The 21,210-nt window shown below is 47.3% G+C and overlaps 2 protein-coding genes and 2 long non-coding RNA genes across 5 annotated transcripts; 3 read left to right on the top strand and 1 right to left on the bottom strand.

The window, feature by feature from the left end:
* Positions 1-679: 679 nt before the first annotated feature.
* Positions 680-7,812, top strand: LOC135253261 (membrane progestin receptor alpha-B-like). Of its 2 annotated transcripts, none has more exons than XM_064332451.1 (2): positions 680-912; positions 6,340-7,812. In XM_064332451.1, exon 2 carries the CDS (start codon positions 6,370-6,372, stop codon positions 7,423-7,425), a length of 1,056 nt encoding a protein of 351 aa, XP_064188521.1. In that variant the 5' UTR covers positions 680-912; positions 6,340-6,369; the 3' UTR covers positions 7,426-7,812. The 2 variants fall into 2 exon arrangements, with proteins under 2 accessions (XP_064188521.1, XP_064188439.1); XM_064332369.1 differs by having other exon boundaries at positions 681-852.
* Positions 7,813-12,095: 4,283 nt separating this feature from the next.
* On the bottom strand, positions 12,096-12,942 carry LOC135253220 (uncharacterized). The gene is made up of 2 exons (XR_010329562.1): positions 12,527-12,942; positions 12,096-12,254 (listed from the first exon to the last, which is right to left on the bottom strand). It is a non-coding gene; the product is annotated as an uncharacterized LOC135253220 (long non-coding RNA).
* Positions 12,943-13,380: 438 nt separating this feature from the next.
* LOC135253181 (uncharacterized) lies at positions 13,381-15,552 on the top strand. Its single transcript, XR_010329552.1, has 2 exons — positions 13,381-14,961; positions 15,474-15,552. It is a non-coding gene; the product is annotated as an uncharacterized LOC135253181 (long non-coding RNA).
* Positions 15,553-17,884: 2,332 nt separating this feature from the next.
* On the top strand, positions 17,885-21,199 carry LOC135253014 (uncharacterized). The gene is made up of 5 exons (XM_064331803.1): positions 17,885-18,066; positions 19,537-19,661; positions 19,906-19,966; positions 20,209-20,293; positions 20,559-21,199. The coding sequence occupies exons 1-5, from the start codon at positions 17,947-17,949 to the stop codon at positions 20,876-20,878; spliced, it is 711 nt and encodes a 236-aa protein (XP_064187873.1). The 5' UTR covers positions 17,885-17,946; the 3' UTR covers positions 20,879-21,199.
* Positions 21,200-21,210: the final 11 nt, after the last annotated feature.

Below are 21,210 nucleotides of genomic sequence, written 5' to 3'. Positions count from 1 at the left end.
GCAGGACATGACTCGATTCTATGTGCCTGCTCGATCACTCCGCTCTGCGGCAGCAGGGCGCCTTGTAACCCCTCCCACCCGCCCAAAGGGATCACAGAGCTTCTCCACCCTAGCTCCCCAGTGGTGGAACGAACTCCCCGTCCCTCTTCGAATCTCCCCCTCACTACCCATCTCTACTACCCGCCGTGGCCTGAAGACTCATCTCTTCAGACTATACCTAGACTAACCACCACCACGCTGTATATTTCACTCTAAATCTCCCCCCCCCCCCCCCATTTTTTCATGACACTTGTCCCATCCCAGCACTTTTTGGTAATTTGTATTTGTCCTAATACTGTAGCTTATTCTTCTGCCTAGTTGGCTTTGCAGAGGTTAGGTCTGAATAGTGTTCACTGTGTGAACTAAACTGTGTTCTTGGCTAGAAATAGCTGTACAAAATAAGTATTGTACCTTACTGAACCTGTGTTTAGCAGTTGTCTATGACCATGAAATGCACTTTTTGGACGTCGCTTTGGATAAAAGCGTCTACCAAATAAATGTAATGTAATGTAATGTAAATATGCGCGAGTCCCTTCCTACAGTCTTCAGCAAAAGTTACTCGACAACCCTCTGTATATTTGGTTGTGACGTTACATAATCGGTATTTCGGAAGCAATTGCGTCTTTCTGTGACTTCGGAATTCAGTTCCACGGAGTGGTAGAACAGGCGTGAACCCCCTCCCACCCTCTCCAGTTCCTATAAACATTCAATTGCACAGACGGACAGAAGACGAACTATCCCGGCAGACTATCCCTAGTGGCCGTTTCGACCGGTGACCGACACCAGGAGCGTGGGTTCAGGCTTCGTACAAAGGTACTAGCAAAGAACCGTCGTATAGTTTCATTGAAGACACAGCTTCTTTCTACCTTAAAGGTATTCTTTTACTAACATAGCTGGCTATGCAACGTATAACGCAACTCTAGCTAGACTGAATTTAGTAATGTGTAACTTGCTTTTTTGCTGTAAACTGTGAGACACGATAAAAACACACCATTAGGAAAAACAAAATCGAAATTATGATTAGACAGTCTTGTGCAGGCTATTTCTCCGAGTACAGTTATTTGAGCGTTTCCTGTTATTGGCCGGGGTCATTTGCTCAAGTGATTATAATGTAATATAATCTAAAATAATGTAATGTCTTTCAGAGCAAACTTCTATTACTGTGCCATTTTCTCCTTGATATGGACCAACCAATCATGAATTATCACGTGTATTTGCTCTGTAGTTATAGTGATGAAAAATATACTGAGTTAATTGGCTTGAGTGAGCTATTTGTATTGTGTGAGGAATTTAGTTAATATTCAAGTCCCAGCGGACAGGGTCCCCTCCGCATTCCGTTTGCACGTTCTCCCCGTGTTTGCATCTTGGGTTTCCGTTGGGTACATGCAGGCTCCAGGGCTCACTTGCAAAAGAGGTGACTACCCTGCTTAAATAAAGCTAAACTTAAAAAATAAAAAAATTAAAAAAAAACATTTGGCTTATTTGGTCTGCCTCAGCATGGTTGGATGTTGTCTTGAACTGGGATAGACCTGATAGACACATGGAAGTGCAAAGGATTGGACATTTTGATTGTCTTTCAGAAGACAGGAGACTTGCATGTAGAGGCAACAGTGACCATTTGGTTACCTGTCACCCTTCTGGTAAATTTTGTTTCTGGAAAGGGGTGTAAAACGGATGTAGAACACAGCATTGTAATTTACCTACCAAGCAAGTTTCATACTGTGAAGGAGACTGTTGCCATTGCAACTGGCTTCATTTATAAATTGTTATTGATCTAAACTTTGGAACTACACGTTTTATTTTATAAATTTCTACAAATGACATGACTCACACCAGGAGATTAGAGTGCCTCAGAATAAACTGGTCAAATAAATTGTTTGCAAATAATTGTAAAATGCTGTGACAGTGGCTGTTTCGTAAAAATAATAATTCAACTTCAATTCTTGGAACAGCCTGGCATTAAAACTATTCTATGACCACTTTTTTAAATTCAGTATTATGTAAATAACTGACTGAAGGAATATTATTTTAAAAATGGCATTTAGCCGACACTCTTGTCCAAAGCAACTTGCATAGCTTGTGTTTTTACTTTCAGTTGATTTATACATCTGGATAGTTAACTAAAGAATTTATATTAAGTAGCCCATTGAGATGTAGAGCAGCAGCAACCTGCACAGGAATAAAACCCACAGCCTTTGCATTCCCTAACCTTTGTACTGCTCTGCCGCTGGGTGAACTTTCAACAATCATTTTTACATTTGCATTTTTGTATGTAAAACCATGTGTCTCTGCTGGTTTTGTCACTCAATGTTTTGTATTTTGTTGAACTTCATAGTTATTTCAGCCACACAGAAATCTTGACAAAACACGTCTGTCAGTTTTTTAGATTTCTGTTCTGGGGGCTGGTAGCAGATACTGTGTGTGGTGGGAACTCTATTCATTCTTTTTCCCACCTTGCTGAACTCTTTGACTGTAATCGCTCTTGTTTTGGGTGCACCCCACGGCCAGTGGTGGCTATGGGCCCTGGTGCTCCCTCTCCTCGCCGTGCAGGAGCTCAGAGATAAACCGCACGCCACCGTTCAGCCGGTTCCTGTTTTTAAGCGGCGAGGCCAGCCCTACAAACACGACTGAGTGAGTGACTGAGTGAGTGATGAAGTTTCACCATTGGTCGGCCGGATCACGTGCGTTAGGTCCAGCCATATACCAGGTTTTTACCTGATCTTGTTTATTTTTGTTTAACGCGCTTACACTGCACAGGAATAAACTGCCTCTGGGCCTCATTTTGTTTAACGCGCTTACACTGCACAGGAATAAACTGCGTCTGGACCTCGTTCTGTTTAACGCGCTTACACTGCACAGGAATAAACTGCGTCTGGACCTCGTTCTGTTTAACGCGCTTACACTGCACAGGAATAAACTGCGTCTGGACCTCGTTCTGTTTAACGCGCTTACACTGCACAGGAATAAACTGCGTCTGGACCTCGTTCTGTTTAACGCGCTTACACTGCACAGGAATAAACTGCGTCTGGGCCTCGTTCTGTTTAACGCGCTTACACTGCACAGAATAAACTGCGCTGACTCGTCTGTTTAACGCGCTTACACTGCACAGGAATAAACTGCGTCTGGACCTCGTTCTGTTTATCGCACTTACACTGCACACGGAATAAACTGCGTCTGGGCCTCATTCTGTTTAACGCGCTTACACTGCACAGGAATAAACTGCGTCTGGGCCTCATTCTGTTTAACGCGCTTACACTGCACAGGAATAAACTGCGTCTGGACCTCGTTCTGTTTAACGCGCTTACACTGCACAGGAATAAACTGCGTCTGGGCCTCATTCTGTTTAACGCGCTTACACTGCACAGGAATAAACTGCGTCTGGACCTCGTTCTGTTTAACGCGCTTACACTGCACAGGAATAAACTGCGTCTGGACCTCGTTCTGTTTATCGCACTTACACTGCACAGGAATAAACTGCGTCTGGGCCTCATTCTGTTTAACGCGCTTACACTGCACAGGAATAAACTGCGTCTGGGCCTCGTTCTGTTTAACGCGCTTACACTGCACAGGAATAAACTGCGTCTGGACCTCGTTCTGTTTAACGCGCTTACACTGCACAGGAATAAACTGCGTCTGGGCCTCATTCTGTTTAACGCGCTTACACTGCACAGGAATAAACTGCGTCTGGACCTCGTTCTGTTTATCGCACTTACACTGCACAGGAATAAACTGCGTCTGGACCTCGTTCTGTTTAACGCGCTTACACTGCACAGGAATAAACTGCGTCTGGACCTCGTTCTGTTTAACGCGCTACACTGCACAGGAATAAACTGCGTCTGGACCTCGTTCTGTTTAACGCGCTTACACTGCACAGGAATAAACTGCGTCTGGACCTCGTTCTGTTTAACGCGCTTACACTGCACAGGAATAAACTGCGTCTGGACTTCGTTCTGTTTATCGCACTTACACTGCACAGGAATAAACTGCGTCTGGGCCTCATTCTGTTTAACGCGCTTACACTGCACAGGAATAAACTGCGTCTGGGCCTCATTCTGTTTAACGCGCTTACACTGCACAGGAATAAACTGCGTCTGGACCTCGTTCTGTTTAACGCGCTTACACTGCACAGGAATAAACTGCGTCTGGGCCTCATTCTGTTTAACGCGCTTACACTGCACAGGAATAAACTGCGTCTGGACCTCGTTCTGTTTAACGCGCTTACACTGCACAGGAATAAACTGCGTCTGGGCCTCATTCTGTTTAACGCGCTTACACTGCACAGGAATAAACTGCGTCTGGACCTCGTTCTGTTTAACGCGCTTACACTGCACAGGAATAAACTGCGTCTGGACCTCGTTCTGTTTAACGCGCTTACACTGCACAGGAATAAACTGCGTCTGGACCTCGTTCTGTTTAACGCGCTTACACTGCACAGGAATAAACTGCGTCTGGACCTCGTTCTGTTTAACGCGCTTACACTGCACAGGAATAAACTGCGTCTGGGCCAGGGCGGCTGCAAGCACAGCAGGATGGAGGGTTGCATGTTTCCTGCAGAGCCACAGGAAGTGATGTCGCGATAACGGCACTGTGCCGTTTGCGACAGACTCACTTGTTTGCTAAAGAGACTGCATGTGTGGGGACCTATGCCTGCTGTACTGCTCAGTCACGCAGGTACCGTTACTTTAAAGAGCAAAAATTACCAACACAATATTGTGCGTTAAATTAGTATTGTAATGGTGCTCATAATTTAATTATCACAATAAATGGATTAATTGCAGAGAAAATGTAATTGAATATTTTGTGCCCCTCAATTTCTCCTGGCAGGTCACACACGTCCCTGTGTTCAGACTGAGTCACACACGTCCCTGTGTTCAGACTGAGGCACACACGTCCCTGTGTTCAGACTGAGGCACACACGTCCCTGTGTTCAGACTGAGGCACACACGTCCCTGTGTTCAGACTGAGTCACACACGTCCCTGTGTTCAGATTGAGTCACACATGTCCCTGTGTTCAGACTGAGTCACACACGTCCCTGTGTTCAGACTGAGTCACACACGTCCCTGTGTTCAGACTGAGGCACACACGTCCCTGTGTTTAGACTGAAAGGGCTGTCACACACGTCCCTGTGTTCAGACTGAGGCACACACGTCCCTGTGTTCAGACTGAGGCACACACGTCCCTGTGTTCAGATTGAGTCACACATGTCCCTGTGTTCAGACTGAGTCACACAAGTCCTGTGTTCAGACTGAGTCACACAGTCCCTGTGTTCAGACTGAGTCACACACGTCCCTGTGTTCAGACTGAGTCACACACGTCCCTGTGTTCAGACTGAGTCACACACGTCCCTGTGTTCAGACTGAGGCACACACGTCCCTGTGTTCAGACTGAGGCACACACGTCCCTGTGTTTAGACTGAAAGGGCTGTCACACACGTCCCTGTGTTCAGACTGAGGCACACACGTCCCTGTGTTCAGATTGAGTCACACATGTCCCTGTGTTCAGACTGAGTCACACAAGTCCCTGTGTTCAGACTGAGTCACACAAGTCCCTGTGTTCAGACTGAGTCACACACGTCCCTGTGTTCAGATTGAGTCACACATGTCCCTGTGTTCAGACTGAGTCACACATGTCCCTGTGTTCAGACTGAGGCACACACGTCCCTGTGTTCAGACTGAGGCACACACGTCCCTGTGTTTAGACTGAAAGGGCTGTCACACACGTCCCTGTGTTCAGACTGAGGCACACACGTCTCTGTGTTTAGACTGAAAGGGCTGTCACACACGTCCCTGTGTTCAGACTGAGTCACACATGTCCCTGTGTTCAGACTGAGGCACACACGTCCCTGTGTTCTGACTGAGTCACACATGTCCCTGTGTTCAGACTGAGTCACACACGTCCCTGTGTTCAGACTGAGTCACACACGTCCCTGTGTTCAGACTGAGGCACACACGTCCCTGTGTTTAGACTGAAAGGGCTGTCACACACGTCCCTGTGTTCAGACTGAGTCACACACGTCCCTGTGTTTAGACTGTGTCACACACGTCCCTGTGCTCAAGCTGAAAGGGATGTGACGCCTCTGATTGGAAGGCCTCCTGCCCATATGTTAACTAATCAGCAGGGTCGTCTCACTTGCTGTTAGGAGTCCCTTCCCCCTGGACTCGACATCATAATGAGCAACAAGTTTAAACACCTTCATTTATTCCGCACAGGTTCATCTGTGTCTCAGGCACACGCTGCACCAGCCTGTTTTCAGACCTCGTTGTTTAACAACTTTTCGTTTTGTTGCTTTTCTCCTGAAGTGACTTTCCCGGGAGGCAGTACCAGCAGCCATGGCAACAATCGTCATGGAGAGGCTTGGGCACCTGTTCATTAATCTGCAGCAGGTCCGGCAGGTGGCGCAGGTGCTGAGGGAGGCTGTGCCCTCCATACCGGGCACCCTGAGGGCCAGCGAAGTGCCCGCCTTCTTCAGGGAGCCCTACATCCACAGCGGGTACCGAGCCCCGGATCTGGCCTGGCGCTACTACTTCCTGTCTCTGTTCCAGAGGCACAACGAGACGGTGAACGTCTGGACACACCTGCTGGGGGCGCTGCTCATCCTCGCCACGTCCCTGCGGCTGGCCGAGACAGTCGACTTTGCCGGCGACGCCCACGCCTGGCCCCTCCTCCTCCTGTTAGGCTCCGGCTTCACCTACATGCTGTTCAGCGTGGCGGCGCACCTGCTGTCGGCCCGGTCGCCGCTGCACCACCACGCGCTCTACTTCCTGGACTACGCGGGCGTGGCCCTGTACCAGTACGCCAGCGCGGCGGTGCACTTCCACTACGCCGCCGAGCCCGGCTGGCGCGGGGGGGCACAGTGGGCCTCCCTGGCGCTGGCGGCGCTGCTGTCCTTGGTCTTCTGCCTGGGGGGCTGCTGCACCAAGCTGGGGGGCCCCTTGTGGGCGCGGGGGGTCTGGCAGTTGCTCCCGTGTGCCCTAGCCTACGCCTGGGACTCCGCCCCCATCTTCCACCGGCTCTCCACCTGCCTGCCCACCTGTGCGGACGACGAGGCCGGGCGCTACCACGGCGCGCAGGTGGCCTTGTTCCTGCTCAGCGCAGTCTTCTTCACCTGGCCCGTGCCGGAGCGCTGGTTTCCTGGCCGCTGCGACCTCCTGCCGCAGGGCCACCAGGTGTTCCATGTGCTGGTGGTGCTCTGCACCTTCAGCCAGATCCGGGCGTCTCACCTGGACTACCTGCAGCGCAGAGCGCTGTACGCCCCCGCCGGCCCGCAGGCCCCCCGCCTGCTCCTCGGCCTGTTCGCCGCTCTCGCCCTCTCCTGCGCCATCACCACCATCCTCATGACCCGCCGAGCGCAGCACCTGATTGGACAGAAACACAAAGGTTCATGATAGTGTGAGGCTCCATGAACATGGTCTATGTGTGCGTGGTCTATGTGGGTGTGGTTTCTGGGTGTGGTCTATGTGGGTGTGGTCTGTGTGAGCATGGTCTATGTGGGTGTGATCTCTCTGGGTGTGGTTTGTGTGGGTGTGGTCCCTGTGGGTGTGGTCTGTGTGGACGTGCTCTGTGTGGTTCTGGTCTGTATGGGCTTTCACGCCTGTAGACCCTGAGCATGATCAGCAAAGCTAGTTACTTCCTAAAGCATTTGAATCTTAAGAAATAAAAATGCTGTTCTGAATGTTAGCGTACACAGATGTTTTTTTAATTGTTCAATACTTTGCAATCATTTTCCCGGTGTCTAAATGAATAAAGACTTTAAAATAAAGCAACTTAACTTAGCTGGTGAGATCTTACGCATAGTTCTGATTCAGCTGTCAGTTAAAAAGTTGTGATTATGGGTGTGTTCAGTAACCAGCAAAGACATCCAGACCTGGCTACTCCACGCCTGAGCTCAAACAAGCATCCTGCACTCTGCAGTGTTTTTAACAGTTTGTGTGAAAACTGCTCTGTCAAGTTAGACTGGATCCACAATCAGCCTTACAGCAGGAAGACCTTGTGCTACACAGGTACCTGCCTGCTGGTGTGCTATTGCCTTAACCTCCCATTCTGACTTATTACAACAACCAATAGAATGAAAGCATGTACAGTGCTTGGTTCCTGTGTGGTGCACAATGGGATCACATGACGGTGTTGTGTAGGGACCCACACAGGCACAGAGTGTACGGGTTCAGGTGAACGGGGTGCTGCACGCACTCTCTCAGCCCTCACTTGGAGTAAACACAGGTGTGTTTGCTCACCTGGCACAAAGGGTACTGCTGCACTGACGGGAGAGAACGAGGAGCAGCAGCCTGCGTTCGGTTAACACACCTGACACTCCTGCGTCTGACACTGTCCCACCAAACCCTCTGCTGCTTCGAGCACCACGTCCTCCATCCAGATCCTGAGGCACTCAGCTCTGTGTTTCAGGTTTCTGGATTTAAAGTGTGTAATATACTGGGATTAATGGTTCCTACTGTCAGTGGTGACACTGATATGTTGGTATGATCTGTTCTGAATGTGAAGCAATAACGTCATTTTCATTTCTATTTTGAACGAGCTAGCTGGCAAGCTACAGTGTCATTTACTCAATGAATGAATTAAACATATTGCCTCAGAGGGAAGTTGTCTTGTGCAAAAAATGTTCCACAGCTGAACACATAAAGGATGATAAAGTGACAGAGTCTATTGCGTTTGGATCAGCTTAGGAAATCTCCTGGTTTAAAGGTAATGGTGGGAGACATAGAGATCAAAGCTAAGGACTCCACTTCCTGGGTTGTGTACTGGACAGCCACTTATCAGGGAACATCATGGCACTTAATGTGTTAACAATGGTTAACCAAACATTCTGATTTCTGGGGAAAATATGTATACTTTTGGACATGCTAGATAGACTAGCAGGGCTCTTTTACAATGCCATTTGGATTATGGCTGCTTTTTATAAATTCGTTTTGAAAACTAATTAGTGGGATTAATTCTCAAACTTCCAGCCAGGACACATGTCCTCCCAGCTCATTTACCAGCCTTAGATGGCTGAGAGAAAATCACAGCTATACCACAAGAGGGCGCTCACCCCCCCCCCCCCACCTTAAAAAAAGGCCGCAATGGAAATATTATGTGTTTTATTCCTTTTGATGATTATTAGTATATGGGACACATATCTGGTCAGCGGGGCTGTATTTTAAATAATCAATAAATAATTTAAATCCATCAATCAGTAGCCCTGAGATCTGTCATGCCAGGCTTGCACTTGCACACCTGTGCCTCAATAGAGTCACACTGCACTACACACTATTCACAGAAATGGAGCATCGCGTAGTTCTGGCAGGCCATGAGAGTCAAGCGTTCCGGCTGAATCAGCTGATGGCTCAGCTGAGTGATGTTCGCCTATCACAGTACATTCACTAACAGGGCGGTCTACTTAAACAGCCTCCCTCTACTCATTCGGCTGCTCCTCCTGCATGCAAGCGCTGCACGTTGCTTCGTAAATCCCCTCCACCACCCCAGCTCCATCCCCATACGTCAAGAATTTGCATTTCTCCATTCCTATGTGTTAAGAAATTGCATTGCGCCATCCCTCTGTGTTAAGAACTTGCTTTGCTGCTGGATCTGTTCTGTGTGTACCTCTCTAGGGGGGTTTGGCTGCTGGCCTCCCGGCCTTATCCACGTGGGCTGCCTGGTTGGCGGGAGAGCTCCAGAACAGAGCCATACCGCCAAACATAACTGTATTGCCTTTATTGTCAATAAAGTTCTACTTTGATGACAGTGGTCCTGACAGAACAAACAGAAATATAAAAAGAACCCAGAACAACACAAACCTCATTAATGATATTGGACATACTGCTTGTGTGATAATTAATCCAAAGAGAAGACAAGTTACGCCTTGGCGGGGGCATGCCCCATACCTATACAGCACCGAGAGTTTGGCACTTTTCAGGGTTCCCCACAGAAATAACCACAGCAGCCACAGACACTAAGCCCTTAAAAACATTAAATTCTGTACATTCTTACCCCATTTCAACAGACACATTTCATAAACAACTTCACATGTCCACACAATAAAGCCCCAAACTAAGGGGATTTTGCGTTTTCTCCTTCTTCTTCTTCTTCTTCTCATTCTTATTTTTCCTGCCGCGTATCCCACTAATAACATGTCTCCCTATTGGACATTTCACCGACACCCGCCAAATCTTCACCTACACGACCCAATGAATAACTCGCATACACACGCAAAATACCCATACCTTCTTACTCTGAAACATTTCCAGTACAAACAGCTAGTTCGTCTGTGGCCTAGTGGGTAAGGTTACAGTCTTGTGAATGAACATGAACACAGGGTTTGAGGTTCAAGCCCAGCTAGGAACGCATTTCTTTAACCTGCTTTCAATAATTGTCTACTACTTCTCAATTATTGCTTTTGCACCATATCTACCCGCCGTTAACCGAACGTATACACTGAATTATGACGTACCGTCTGCACATTCAGTTATTAACCGGCTACAATATTGCAAAGCCATATGGATTGAACGGGAGCTATTCTGTACTTAATGGCCCGTGTTCTTTAAAACCACAGGCAGGTTTGCTAATGATATTTCACGCATTGCATAGCTATGTCATGGTGCTGCACTAACCAAGTCACAGACTGGTAAACCTCCGGTTGAAGGATTGAATACCGCCTCGCTGTCAGGCAGATAATTCCCTCTTTTACACTAACGTTTTCTTACGCTTTCATATTTTCTTTACCAAAACTCGCTCACGGCCACCCATATGCATTTCATGACGGCAAATGTATTCCTTTCATTTAAAAAGTTCCACCAGTTGACCACCCAATCAAAAACTCGCATACACAGGCAAAATACCCATACCTTCTTACTCTGAAACATTTCGAGGTTAAATAGCTAATCTGCTTGTGGCCTAGTGGGTAAGGTTACAGTCTTGGGATCACGGGATCATAGCTTCAAACCCAGCTAAAGACGCGTTTCTTTAACCTGCTTTTACCCTCACTAATAACGTTCTCTTACGCTTGCTTTACCAAAACTCACTCATGGCCACCCGTCTGCATTTCATGACGGCAAATGTATTCCTTTTATTAAAAAGTTACACCAGTTCACAGCTGTGCCATTTCTACTAACTACAGTTCATCACTTGGCTACTATACAAAACCTTCTTATCAGCATATTCTACATTCATGTTACCTCGCCCTGTTCTCCATCTAGCCACATACTAGATGGAGAACAGGGCGAGGTAACCAACTCGTGTGCTTCGCGTCTGCTACCGGTTCCGTTGCGTGATAAGTAGATTTTAAGTTTTTACTTGTATTGCGTGCAGTAGGGTTTTACGCGGTTAGTCGAATCAGCTGTTTGGCGTTATAGAATTGCTTGTAATTGAGGTCACGTGCGTCGGTTAGGAACTAACTTCTTTTGTGAAGCTAATTTTATTGATTTATTGTTTTTAATTGTGTCATTAGTTTCAGGTGCATTTGCACAATAATAGGGCTTTTAGAGCGACGTGGGTATTTTAACTGTGGTTCTCTGGTTAGACACCAGAAGTGTAACCAACTCGTGTGCTTCGCGTCTGCTACCGGTTCCGTTGCGTGATAAGTAGATTTTAAGTTTTTACTTGTATTGCGTGCAGTAGGGTTTTACGCGGTTAGTCGAATCAGCTGTTTGGCGTTATAGAATTGCTTGTAATTGAGGTCACGTGCGTCGGTTAGGAACTAACTTCTTTTGTGAAGCTAATTTTATTGATTTATTGTTTTTAATTGTGTCATTAGTTTCAGGTGCATTTGCACAATAATAGGGCTTTTAGAGCGACGTGGGTATTTTAACTGTGGTTCTCTGGTTAGACACCAGAAGTGTAACCAACTCGTGTGCTTCGCGTCTGCTACCGGTTCCGTTGCGTGATAAGTAGATTTTAAGTTTTTACTTGTATTGCGTGCAGTAGGGTGCACAATAATAGGGCTTTTAGAGCGACGCATAGCGTCGCTCCGTCACATTTTATGCGCTCCCTCCCAATGTTCCCTCTAATTTTTCATGTATCTGGGCATACGCACAAGCTCCCTGAGCAAACTGAGGACTACTGTGAGCAACATTAGATATGCACGCTTTATTTTTAAATAAGTAATTTGGTCCACTTAAAAAAAGACAAAAATCTGAAAAATGGGATGTGTAGATGTTATACAGTATGTGAGAGTCCTGCTTTGGCCATGGGAAGAGTCCTGCTTTGCCTGGCTGAGGGTCCTGTTCTGGAAGATATGAGACATATACACCTTTCAGACATAACATTTTGCTTACATTAAAACATTCACATTTTGCACAATGACTTGTGCTGTAGCTTGTGATACAGTGCAAATTCCTGTAACACTTTGTCTGTAAAATATCTAATTACACAGTTTTTCTTGGCATTTCTACTACCCATAAATGATCTAATAGTAACAACATTTAATGATTAATATCCATAAAGACAAAATCTTAATAACCGTCACTAGAATATGCACAAATCTGACTTAAATTTTACCTTATTTTTCACGTCTGTCCTTCTCACTTCTCCAATGGTTGTACACTTTGTCCAGGTTGATGGCTTCGTCTGCTTCTTGCTTTGACTTTATGCGCATCAGCTGGTCCAAATGTGTCACTTCAAGACGATTTCTGGATTTTGTTTTGATTGACAGCTCGTTCCTTTTCTCTCGCTCTTTTGCGCTCTCCCGCAATAATGTACCAATCCCCTGTCCCATCTTGAGTCTTCGTACAGTTTCGACAGCTTTTAAATGACTTTTATGCTGAACGTGACGCTTGAGATAGTCCAGCTTCCATTCAGTCCACATTTTTCCCTCTGAAAACTCACTTGCTACTTTGGCATCGCTGCATGTTTTGCAGAGTAGACCTTTCTCACTTGAAAAAGAAAATCTCACCCAATTTCACCGCTTTTTCTTCAATTTGCACATACTCCGACAGCCATTCCATCTTAAAAGAACTGCATTTCTTTTTACTGTGGCTTGCTGAGTGGATGTGTCGCTGCCTGTTCGTTTCGCCATGATGCGGGGTTTGTATTAGCATCTATTAACCTGCTAGCTAACCTGCACGGCGCATAGGCAGGGCCCAGACGCAAGCACCGTCAATGCCATGATTGGCTTCGTACCGTAAGTGAACCGTATCGTATCATTGGCTGGACACCTGTCACTCACTGAGTGAGAAACAAAAAAACAATATTATTGGGCGAATTAATTAGATTAGATTAGGTCTAATATTAGATATGAATTAATACGTTATGTTGATGTTGTTTATGCGCTGGATAGATTTTCTTGTGCGCTGAGAATGTGCGGGCAGTGCGCGATTGCGCACGCGCGCAGCTTAGAGGGAACATTGCTCCCTCCCCATCCCAGTATGCTCTCTCCCCTTCCGAACCCGCTTCCAGCGTCGCGGGCCCCCACGACAGAGAAACCCATCCAACCTCCGCGACCTGCAACCAGCTACCAGCCAGAATGCCACCCTCGCTGGGGGACTCTGGAACTGCCAGTCGGCAACCCGAAAAGCCGACTTCATCTCCGCCTACGCTTCCCACCTGTCTCTCCAGTTCCTGGCCCTCACAGAGACCTGGATCAGCCCTGACAACTCTTCTACCCCAACCGCGCTATCCTCATTCTCATTCTCCCACACACCCCGGCCATCAGGCCGTGGTGGTGGCACAGGTTTACTTCTCTCCCGCTCCTGGAATTTCTCTGTTCTCCACTCTCACCTCTCTCTGTCCAGTTTTGAACACCACTCTGTACATGTGACTCACCCATCTAACCTGTTTATTTCTGTCATCTACCGCCCCCCAGGTCCCCTGGGAAATTTTCTGGAAGAGCTTGACATCCTGCTCAGCTCCTTCCCTGAGAATGGTGCCCCCCTCATCCTCCTCGGAGACTTCAATATTCACCTTGAAGCCTCCCAGTCTGCAGCCTTCCTTCCACTACTCCACTCCTTCGACCTCTCCCTCCAGCACTCTCCCCCAACCCACAAGGCTGGCAACCTCCTCGACCTCGTATTTTTGAGGAACACCACCTGCACTGGCCTAAACGTCACCCCTCTCCATACCTCTGATCATCATTTTGTTTCCTTCTCACTCCCCCTTCCCTCCCACCCACACCCCTTCTCTCCACCCAGCCCTACTGTCTCTGTCCGCCGTAACCTGTGCGCCCTTTCTCCCTCTTGCCCCTTGTGTCACTGCCTCCCTCCCCCCTCTTGATGTCTTCTCTGCCCTTCCCTCTGACTCGGCCTCTGACACCCTGCTATCATCACTCTCCACTGCCATTAATACCCTCTGTCCTCTTGTCTCCAGGCCCACACGCCCATCTCCTCCATGCCCGTGGCTGACTGACGTTCTGCGATCTTCCAGGACTGCCCTGCGTGCAGCAGAGCGGAACTGGAAGAAGTCTAGAATGCCAACGGACCTCTCTGCCTACCAGTCCCTACTGAACTCCTTCTCAGCAGTTGCCACTGCCAAGGCAACATACTACCACTCTAAAATACACAAATCTATTGCTAACCCCAGGCAACTGTTTTCAATTTTCTCCTCTCTCCTCAGTAAACCCTCACCTCCAACTCAGACCTCCCTTACTGCTGAAGACTTCGCAGCCTTCTTCGAAGCAAAGGTCACACTCATCCGCAGCTCCCTTGACCCTCCCCCCATCCCCTCTATGACCCTCCCCACATTCTCCACCTTCTCCCCACTCTCTCTCCCTGATGTCTCCCAACTCTTGCTCTCCCACCGTCCCACCACCTGTGCCCTTGATCCCCCTCCCCTCTACCCTCCTCCAGCTGATCTCACCAGAGATCATCCCCTTCATCGCCCACCTGATTAACTCCTCCCTGACTTCTGGCACCTTCCCGTCATCTTTCAAAAGAGCCCACATCACCCCCATTCTGAAGAAACCAACACTGGACCCCTGCCTCACCCAGAACTACAGACCGGTATCCCTTCTTCCATTCCTATCTAAAACTCTCGAACGTGCTGCGTCTAACCAACTTTCCTCTTTTCTTTCTAAGCATAACCTCCAAGACCCTCAGCAGTCTGGTTTCAGACCCGGTCACTCGACGGAGACTGCCCTGCTCTCCGTCACTGAGTCTCTCCACGCAGCACACGCAGTATCCCGTTCATCTGTCCTAATTCTTCTTGACCTCTCAGCTGCCTTCGACACCGTTGACCATCCTACACTTGTCTTCCCTGACAGAATTGGGAATTTGCGGACCAGCCCTCAACTGGATTGCGTCCTATCTCTCCGGCCGCTCCTTCCAGGTTGCCTGGGCCGGTGCAGTATCAGCTCCTCGTCCTCTCACAACTGGGGTCCCTCAGGGCTCTGTCCTTGGTCCCCTCCTCTTTTCTCTGTATACTAGGTCCCTTGGCCCTGTTATTGCCGCCCATGGCATGTCATATCATCTCTATGCAGATGATATTCAACTTTTCTACTCTTTCTCTCCCACAGACACTCAGGTCTCCGATCGCATATCCGCCTGCCTGAGTGACATCCAGAGCTGGATGACCAAACACCAGCTCAAGCTCAACACAAGCAAAACGGAACTTCTCCATATTCCTTCTCTTACCTCTCCCACTTCTCATCTGCCCATTTCTTTAGGAGACACTCCCCTACACCCTTCGCAGAGTGCCTGAAATCTTGGAGTTGTGCTGGACAACAGGCTGGCACTCTCTGAGAATATCGCGGCAACCACCCGGTCGTGCAGGTTCATCCTGTACAATATCCGCAGAATAAGACCACTCCTCACCAATTATTCCACACAGCTCCTGGTCCAGGCCATGATACTGTCACGTCTGGACTACTGCAACTCCCTCCTGGCTGGCCTCCCAGCATCAGCCACCAGACCCCTTCAGCTCATCCAGAATGCAGCAGCACGTCTGGTTTACAACCTCCCTCGTGACTCCCACGTCACTCCCCTCCTCATCTCCCTCCACTGGCTACCAGTGCAAGCTCGCATCCGGTTTAAGACACTGGTGCTTGCTTTCCAAGCAGTCAAGGGGTCAGCTCCTGGTTATCTGCAGAAGATGATCAGACCCTACAAGCCGGCCAGATCGCTCCGATCGGCTACTACAGGGCGGCTGATTCCTCCCCCAACACGAGCAGCAACAAGGTCTCGACTCTTTGCGGTTCTGGCCCCACGATGGTGGAACGATCTTCCAGTGGAGGTCAGAACAGCAGAGTGTCTGAGCACCTTCAAACGGAAACTCAAGACGCACCTCTTCTCTGTACCTCTCTCCTCTTCCCTAAACCCCCTCCCATAACTATTAAAAAAAAAAAAAAAAAAAAAAAAATTTTTGGTTCAGACTGTCTTGTTTCTCCTTAATGTATGCTATCATAGTAAAGGCTTTTTATCTGCATTTTGTTCAATGGACTTAAGTGGACTTGATCCTGAGTTTGGTTACACTGTAAGTCGCTCTGGATAAGAGCGTCAGCTAAATGCCTATAATGTAATGTAACATACAAACAATTACTACGTCTGTCCGTTCTGCAACTCCCCGTTAAAACATTACATTTAAAAACATGATTCACTCATAATTATAACTACTAGTACTGAACATGAAAAAAAAACACAACAGTGCAACTACATTTCATACGCTATTTAACCCTCCACTTCAACAGCTAATGCTTTACAGCGACTGTATATATACTCTATATATACCGTTCGATAAGGAATATAAGCTCGCTCATGGTCATTCCATTTACTTTGCACTATACTCCGTCATCATGTCAACCTTCACCTACATGCCTATTCTGCTAAAAACATATTGTTTCAACTACGGAATTTCCTCGTTTCATCCTAATTTCTCTCACATTGTTGTTATTTTCTCATATGCAAAGCCTGCTGGGACATATGCGTCTGCTCCTATTCTCCACTATCATGTTCTCCGGTTTCTAGTTTAGCAAAACAGCGAAGAGGATTCCTACCTGCAGATAAGCCTCTCAAAATGCCTTATAAACCTTACAAACACTAAAAGTGCATCTCCACGAAATAACAGACAACGGAGCAGGACAGAAGGATAAACCTTACAAACACTAAAAGTGCATCTCCACGAAATAACAGACAACGGAGCAGGATAGAAGGCTACGCAAGTTGCGACCTAGGGAGTTATAATTCCACGGGCTTGCTGATTCTTTTGTCAGTCAAGGCTCGTTGGATGGACGTCAAATCCGTGAGTACATACTATGGCCATATTTCATCTGCGTTCCTAATGCATTTACGCTTACGTCACTGCAACCTTTCTCACAGCCACCGTTTTTACATATATAGCAAACCGAAACTACTGAACGGTACACGCTCATCAGACTGTACAAATTCACACAACGACAGCCATAATCCACAACCGTTTCTTACAGGGTCGCATTTCTCACTCTCATAATAAAACGCTTTGCAAAAAGAAATGATATCTCATAAAAAACACGTTTTCAACGTACAAAAATGCCAAGTTACTCAAAAGTATTGATATCAAAATGACGCCAAGTTACGGTACTACAAACAATATAGGCTATCTTGCCTCACCGAAATGACATAAGATGTATTTCAAAGCAATGCTACCCAATATTTCCTCAGTTCTTTCAAGTCACTTGGCCCTGTGTTTTGTAATCTTACCATTTTACAATGTCATGCAAACTTTGTGTCAGATCAAAGAGTCAAATATTTCGAATTGCCTCATGGAGGCAAGATAGCCTATATTGTTTGTAGTACTGTAACTTGGCGTCATTTTGATATCAATACTTTTGAGTAACTTGGCATTTTTGTACGTTGAAAACATGTTTTTTATGAGATGTACAGTATACGTCATGCTCTTTCAGGTAATACTGGTTCTGCTTGGCACAGTACAGTACTGAGAGAAATGTGGAAGTCTGTGACAGTCGGTTGACTGAAATAATGTTTTTGTGGAACTAGCAGAAGAATGGAGGAGGGATGAAACACTATACCCTTCATCACTTCCCCTTCATACGGGCACATCCTCGCTCTGCGCGGGCCACAGACTGCTGTCAGCGCAGAGAGGGACACACAGGCGCTCCTCTGCACCTACTCTGGGTGAGTCAAACACATTTTCACACTCAAATGTTTGATTGTTTCTGCTTTTATAGTCACTCAATGTTGAACAGGCACACTTGGATTTTACTTGCCTACAATGCACAGAACTTATGTATGTGTGTGTGTGTGTGTGTGTGTGTGTATGTGTGTGTTTGTATGTGTGTGTATGTGCGTGTGTGCGTGTGTGCGCGCGTGTGTGCGCGTGTGTGCGCGTGTGTGCGTGTGTGCGTGTGTGTTACGGTTGCTCTCAAACCCCCGCAAACATAACGAAGCCAATACCAAGGCTTCCCAAAATAACCAATAACTTTATTTAACTACACCCAAGAGATACAAAAATAGCTGCAAAACACAAGATAAAATCAAGACCCGGCCGTGGTCGAGAGGTGAGGAGAAAAAGCCCCCATCTCTTGAGAAGCCGACTCCAGGCACTGCCACAGGTGCTCTCAATTAACTGTAACAAGACACACGCATGTGTCCAAACGGCCAGCGCCCCCCACCTGAGGCGGAGGGACGTAACAGTGTGTGTGCGTGTGTTTGAGTGTGTGTGTGCATGTGTGTGTGCGTATGAATTCCTGCGTATGTGTACCTGTGTATATGTCAGAATATGTGTTTATAAGCATGTGTTTGTACATACACTATATTACCAAAAGTATATGGACACCCCTTGGTCTGGGGCTGTTTTTCATTGTTTCGGCTCGGCCCCTTAGTTCCACTTAAAGCAAATCTTAATGCTACAGCGTACAATGACATTCTAGACTATACTGTGCTTCCTCTACAGTTTGGAGGAAGGCCCTTTTCTGGTTCAGCATGACAATGCCCCAGGCACATAGCGAAGTCCATATAGAAACAATTTTGTCAAGAATGGTGTGAAAGATCTTGCCTGGCCTGAAGAGAGCCCTGACCTCAACCTCATCTAATGCCTTTGGGATCAATTGGAAAGCCAGCTGCAAGCCAGGCCTATTTGCCCAATCAGTGCCAGACCTCAGTAATGCTCTTCTGGCTGAATGGAAGCAAATCTCTGCAGCAGTGCTCCAACATCTAGTATAAAGCCTTCCCAGAATAGTGGAGGTTGATATAGCAAATGGTGGACCAACTCCATATCAATGCCCATAATTTTGGATGAGATGTTGAATGCCAGGTGTCCACATTTTGGCCATGTAGTGTAGCTACATGCATGTGGGCTTTCAGTGTGCGGAACAGCTTTGCCAGGTCATGTGGTAGAAACAGAGACCACTGAGGTGTCCAGACTTGTCACGGTGCTCAATATCAAACCAAATCAAACAACTCAAAGTTTAAGTATTACTTAGATGGATTGAATGGCCCATTCTCCTCATTATGTATTCTTATGTTCTTTTGCTCTATATGGGCTGAATGGCATGTTTTTATTTATGTATTCTTATTTTCTCCTGTTTTAGATGGGGTGAATGGCCTGTTCTCCTTGTTATGTGTTCTTGTGTGTATGTGTGTCAGGAAACTGAGGCCATGCCATTGGACGCTGCCCACCTGTGGGAGGTGCTACAGTGGAGTGGGTGTGTCCTGGCAGCAGCCTCCCTCCTCCCTGCAGTGCTCCTGCTCTGTGCCCGCTGTGCCAAACGGTGATGCCCGTTCATCTGCTCATCCTTCCATACATCCATCCATCCATCTATGCAGAATATGAATATGATTCATAGGCAGTGCAGTCACACTGCATAACTTTCTCACTGGTTTGGCTATTATGCAGTGGGTGTGTCTAATGATCATTGAGTGACCTAGGATTTTTCCTTCTGTCCCCCTGTCTTACATCCCTCCATGTGATCCCCCCCCCGGTCAGACTGGTCTAACTCACTGTACTCCTCACAGAAAGCCCACACCGCCCCCTGCTGGCCTGGAGCTGGGACCTCAGGCAGTACAGCCTTCAGCTGTGAGACTCATTTCTTTTTCATGTGGCTACTTGTGATCTTCCCAGCAGGGTTATCTGTTATGAACACACTGCTTAAACATGATTCTATACGATATCTGTGATAATTAATGTGCATATCGTAGTACAATGGTTTCATAATACGAACAGAAAAGCCTTAGTACTAAGCAAGCTAAGACAAGAATGTGTCAAGAACACCCTCTACTGGAGAACACAGAAACTGTCATGCCAGTTCTGTTTTGCAGCCTGCTGCACCTGAACTCCAGAACAACAGCAGGTCACCTGAACCACAGTCCCAGAATCCAACAGAGGTCCAACAGGCACCAAAAAGTGTGTGCCACCTCTCTTACCTCTGAACACAGCCAAATGCTAGTCCTTTCTCATTTCTTACATTTCTCCAAGTGAAAGAGCATAAACCTATATCAGCGTGTGTATGTGTGCCGTACGTGTCTCTGCATGTGTGCGTGGGCGTGTGTGTACCATGTGTGTGCTATGCGTGTGTGTGTGTGCATGCGTGCGGGGTCATGTGTGTGCTATGCGTGTGTGTGTGTGCGGGTGCGTGCGTGCATGCATGCGTGCGTGTGCTCTGCTTCAGGCTCAGAGAGGCTGGGAGATGTGAGCAGGAGGCAGTTACCCAGAATCCCGCTGCAGGAGGGGAAGGAGATTCGGCGCCACAGCAGCTACACGGGCGAGTACACTGTGGCGAACGAGCTGCGCTGCCATTGGCCAGAGCTGGACGGCCGGAACACCTCCACCTGCAGCCGGCCGCATGAGGAGGAGCCGTTCCCCGTCTACGCCCAAGTCCACAAAACCAGGCCCGCCTCCCAAACAGACAGGGACAGCACAGACCTCCACCTGTATGCCAAAGTGAAGAAGGCTGGCGGGCGCTCTGTCCAATCTGAGCTGATTTTTTAAAGCTCAATTTCTATACATTAGAATATATAAAACATGTCCCATTCTGCATTTGTCCATGCAAGTACTTGAATTCATTATTAGTGTGTTAAATGGGTGTACTTCAGAATCTGGCATTTTGCTTATTTCTGGTTGATTTTTAGACAGATATGAGGGGGGCCAGGAGTAAAAAAATGTTATACATTTCTGTTTAAAATTCTCAGGTACCCTAAAGTGAAGGTGAGGTATTTATAGTCATTGATGTACAGTTATAATTTACTGTGGCTTTATTTCAGAGTGCACTAAACCTTGCTGAATAAACACCTCTTTGCTGTTTTTGTACAATATTCTTTGTC

The sequence above is a fragment of the Anguilla rostrata genome, chromosome 1, assembly GCF_018555375.3.
Source record: "Anguilla rostrata isolate EN2019 chromosome 1, ASM1855537v3, whole genome shotgun sequence".
Classification (NCBI taxonomy): Eukaryota; Metazoa; Chordata; class Actinopteri; order Anguilliformes; family Anguillidae; genus Anguilla; species Anguilla rostrata.
Note: the sequence above shows the minus strand (reverse complement) of the source record. Positions and strands in the feature narration are given on the sequence as shown.

Coding starts and splice junctions, on each gene's coding strand:
- LOC135253261 (XM_064332451.1), top strand. CDS start 6,370: ATGGCAACAATCGTCATGGAGAGGCTTGGGCACCTGTTCATTAATCTG.
- LOC135253014 (XM_064331803.1), top strand. CDS start 17,947: ATGAAACACTATACCCTTCATCACTTCCCCTTCATACGGGCACATCCT. Junction 19,662..19,905: donor TGTGCCCGCTGTGCCAAACG/GTGATGCCCGTT, acceptor TACTCCTCACAG/AAAGCCCACACCGCCCCCTG. Junction 20,294..20,558: donor GGTCCAACAGGCACCAAAAA/GTGTGTGCCACC, acceptor GCTCTGCTTCAG/GCTCAGAGAGGCTGGGAGAT.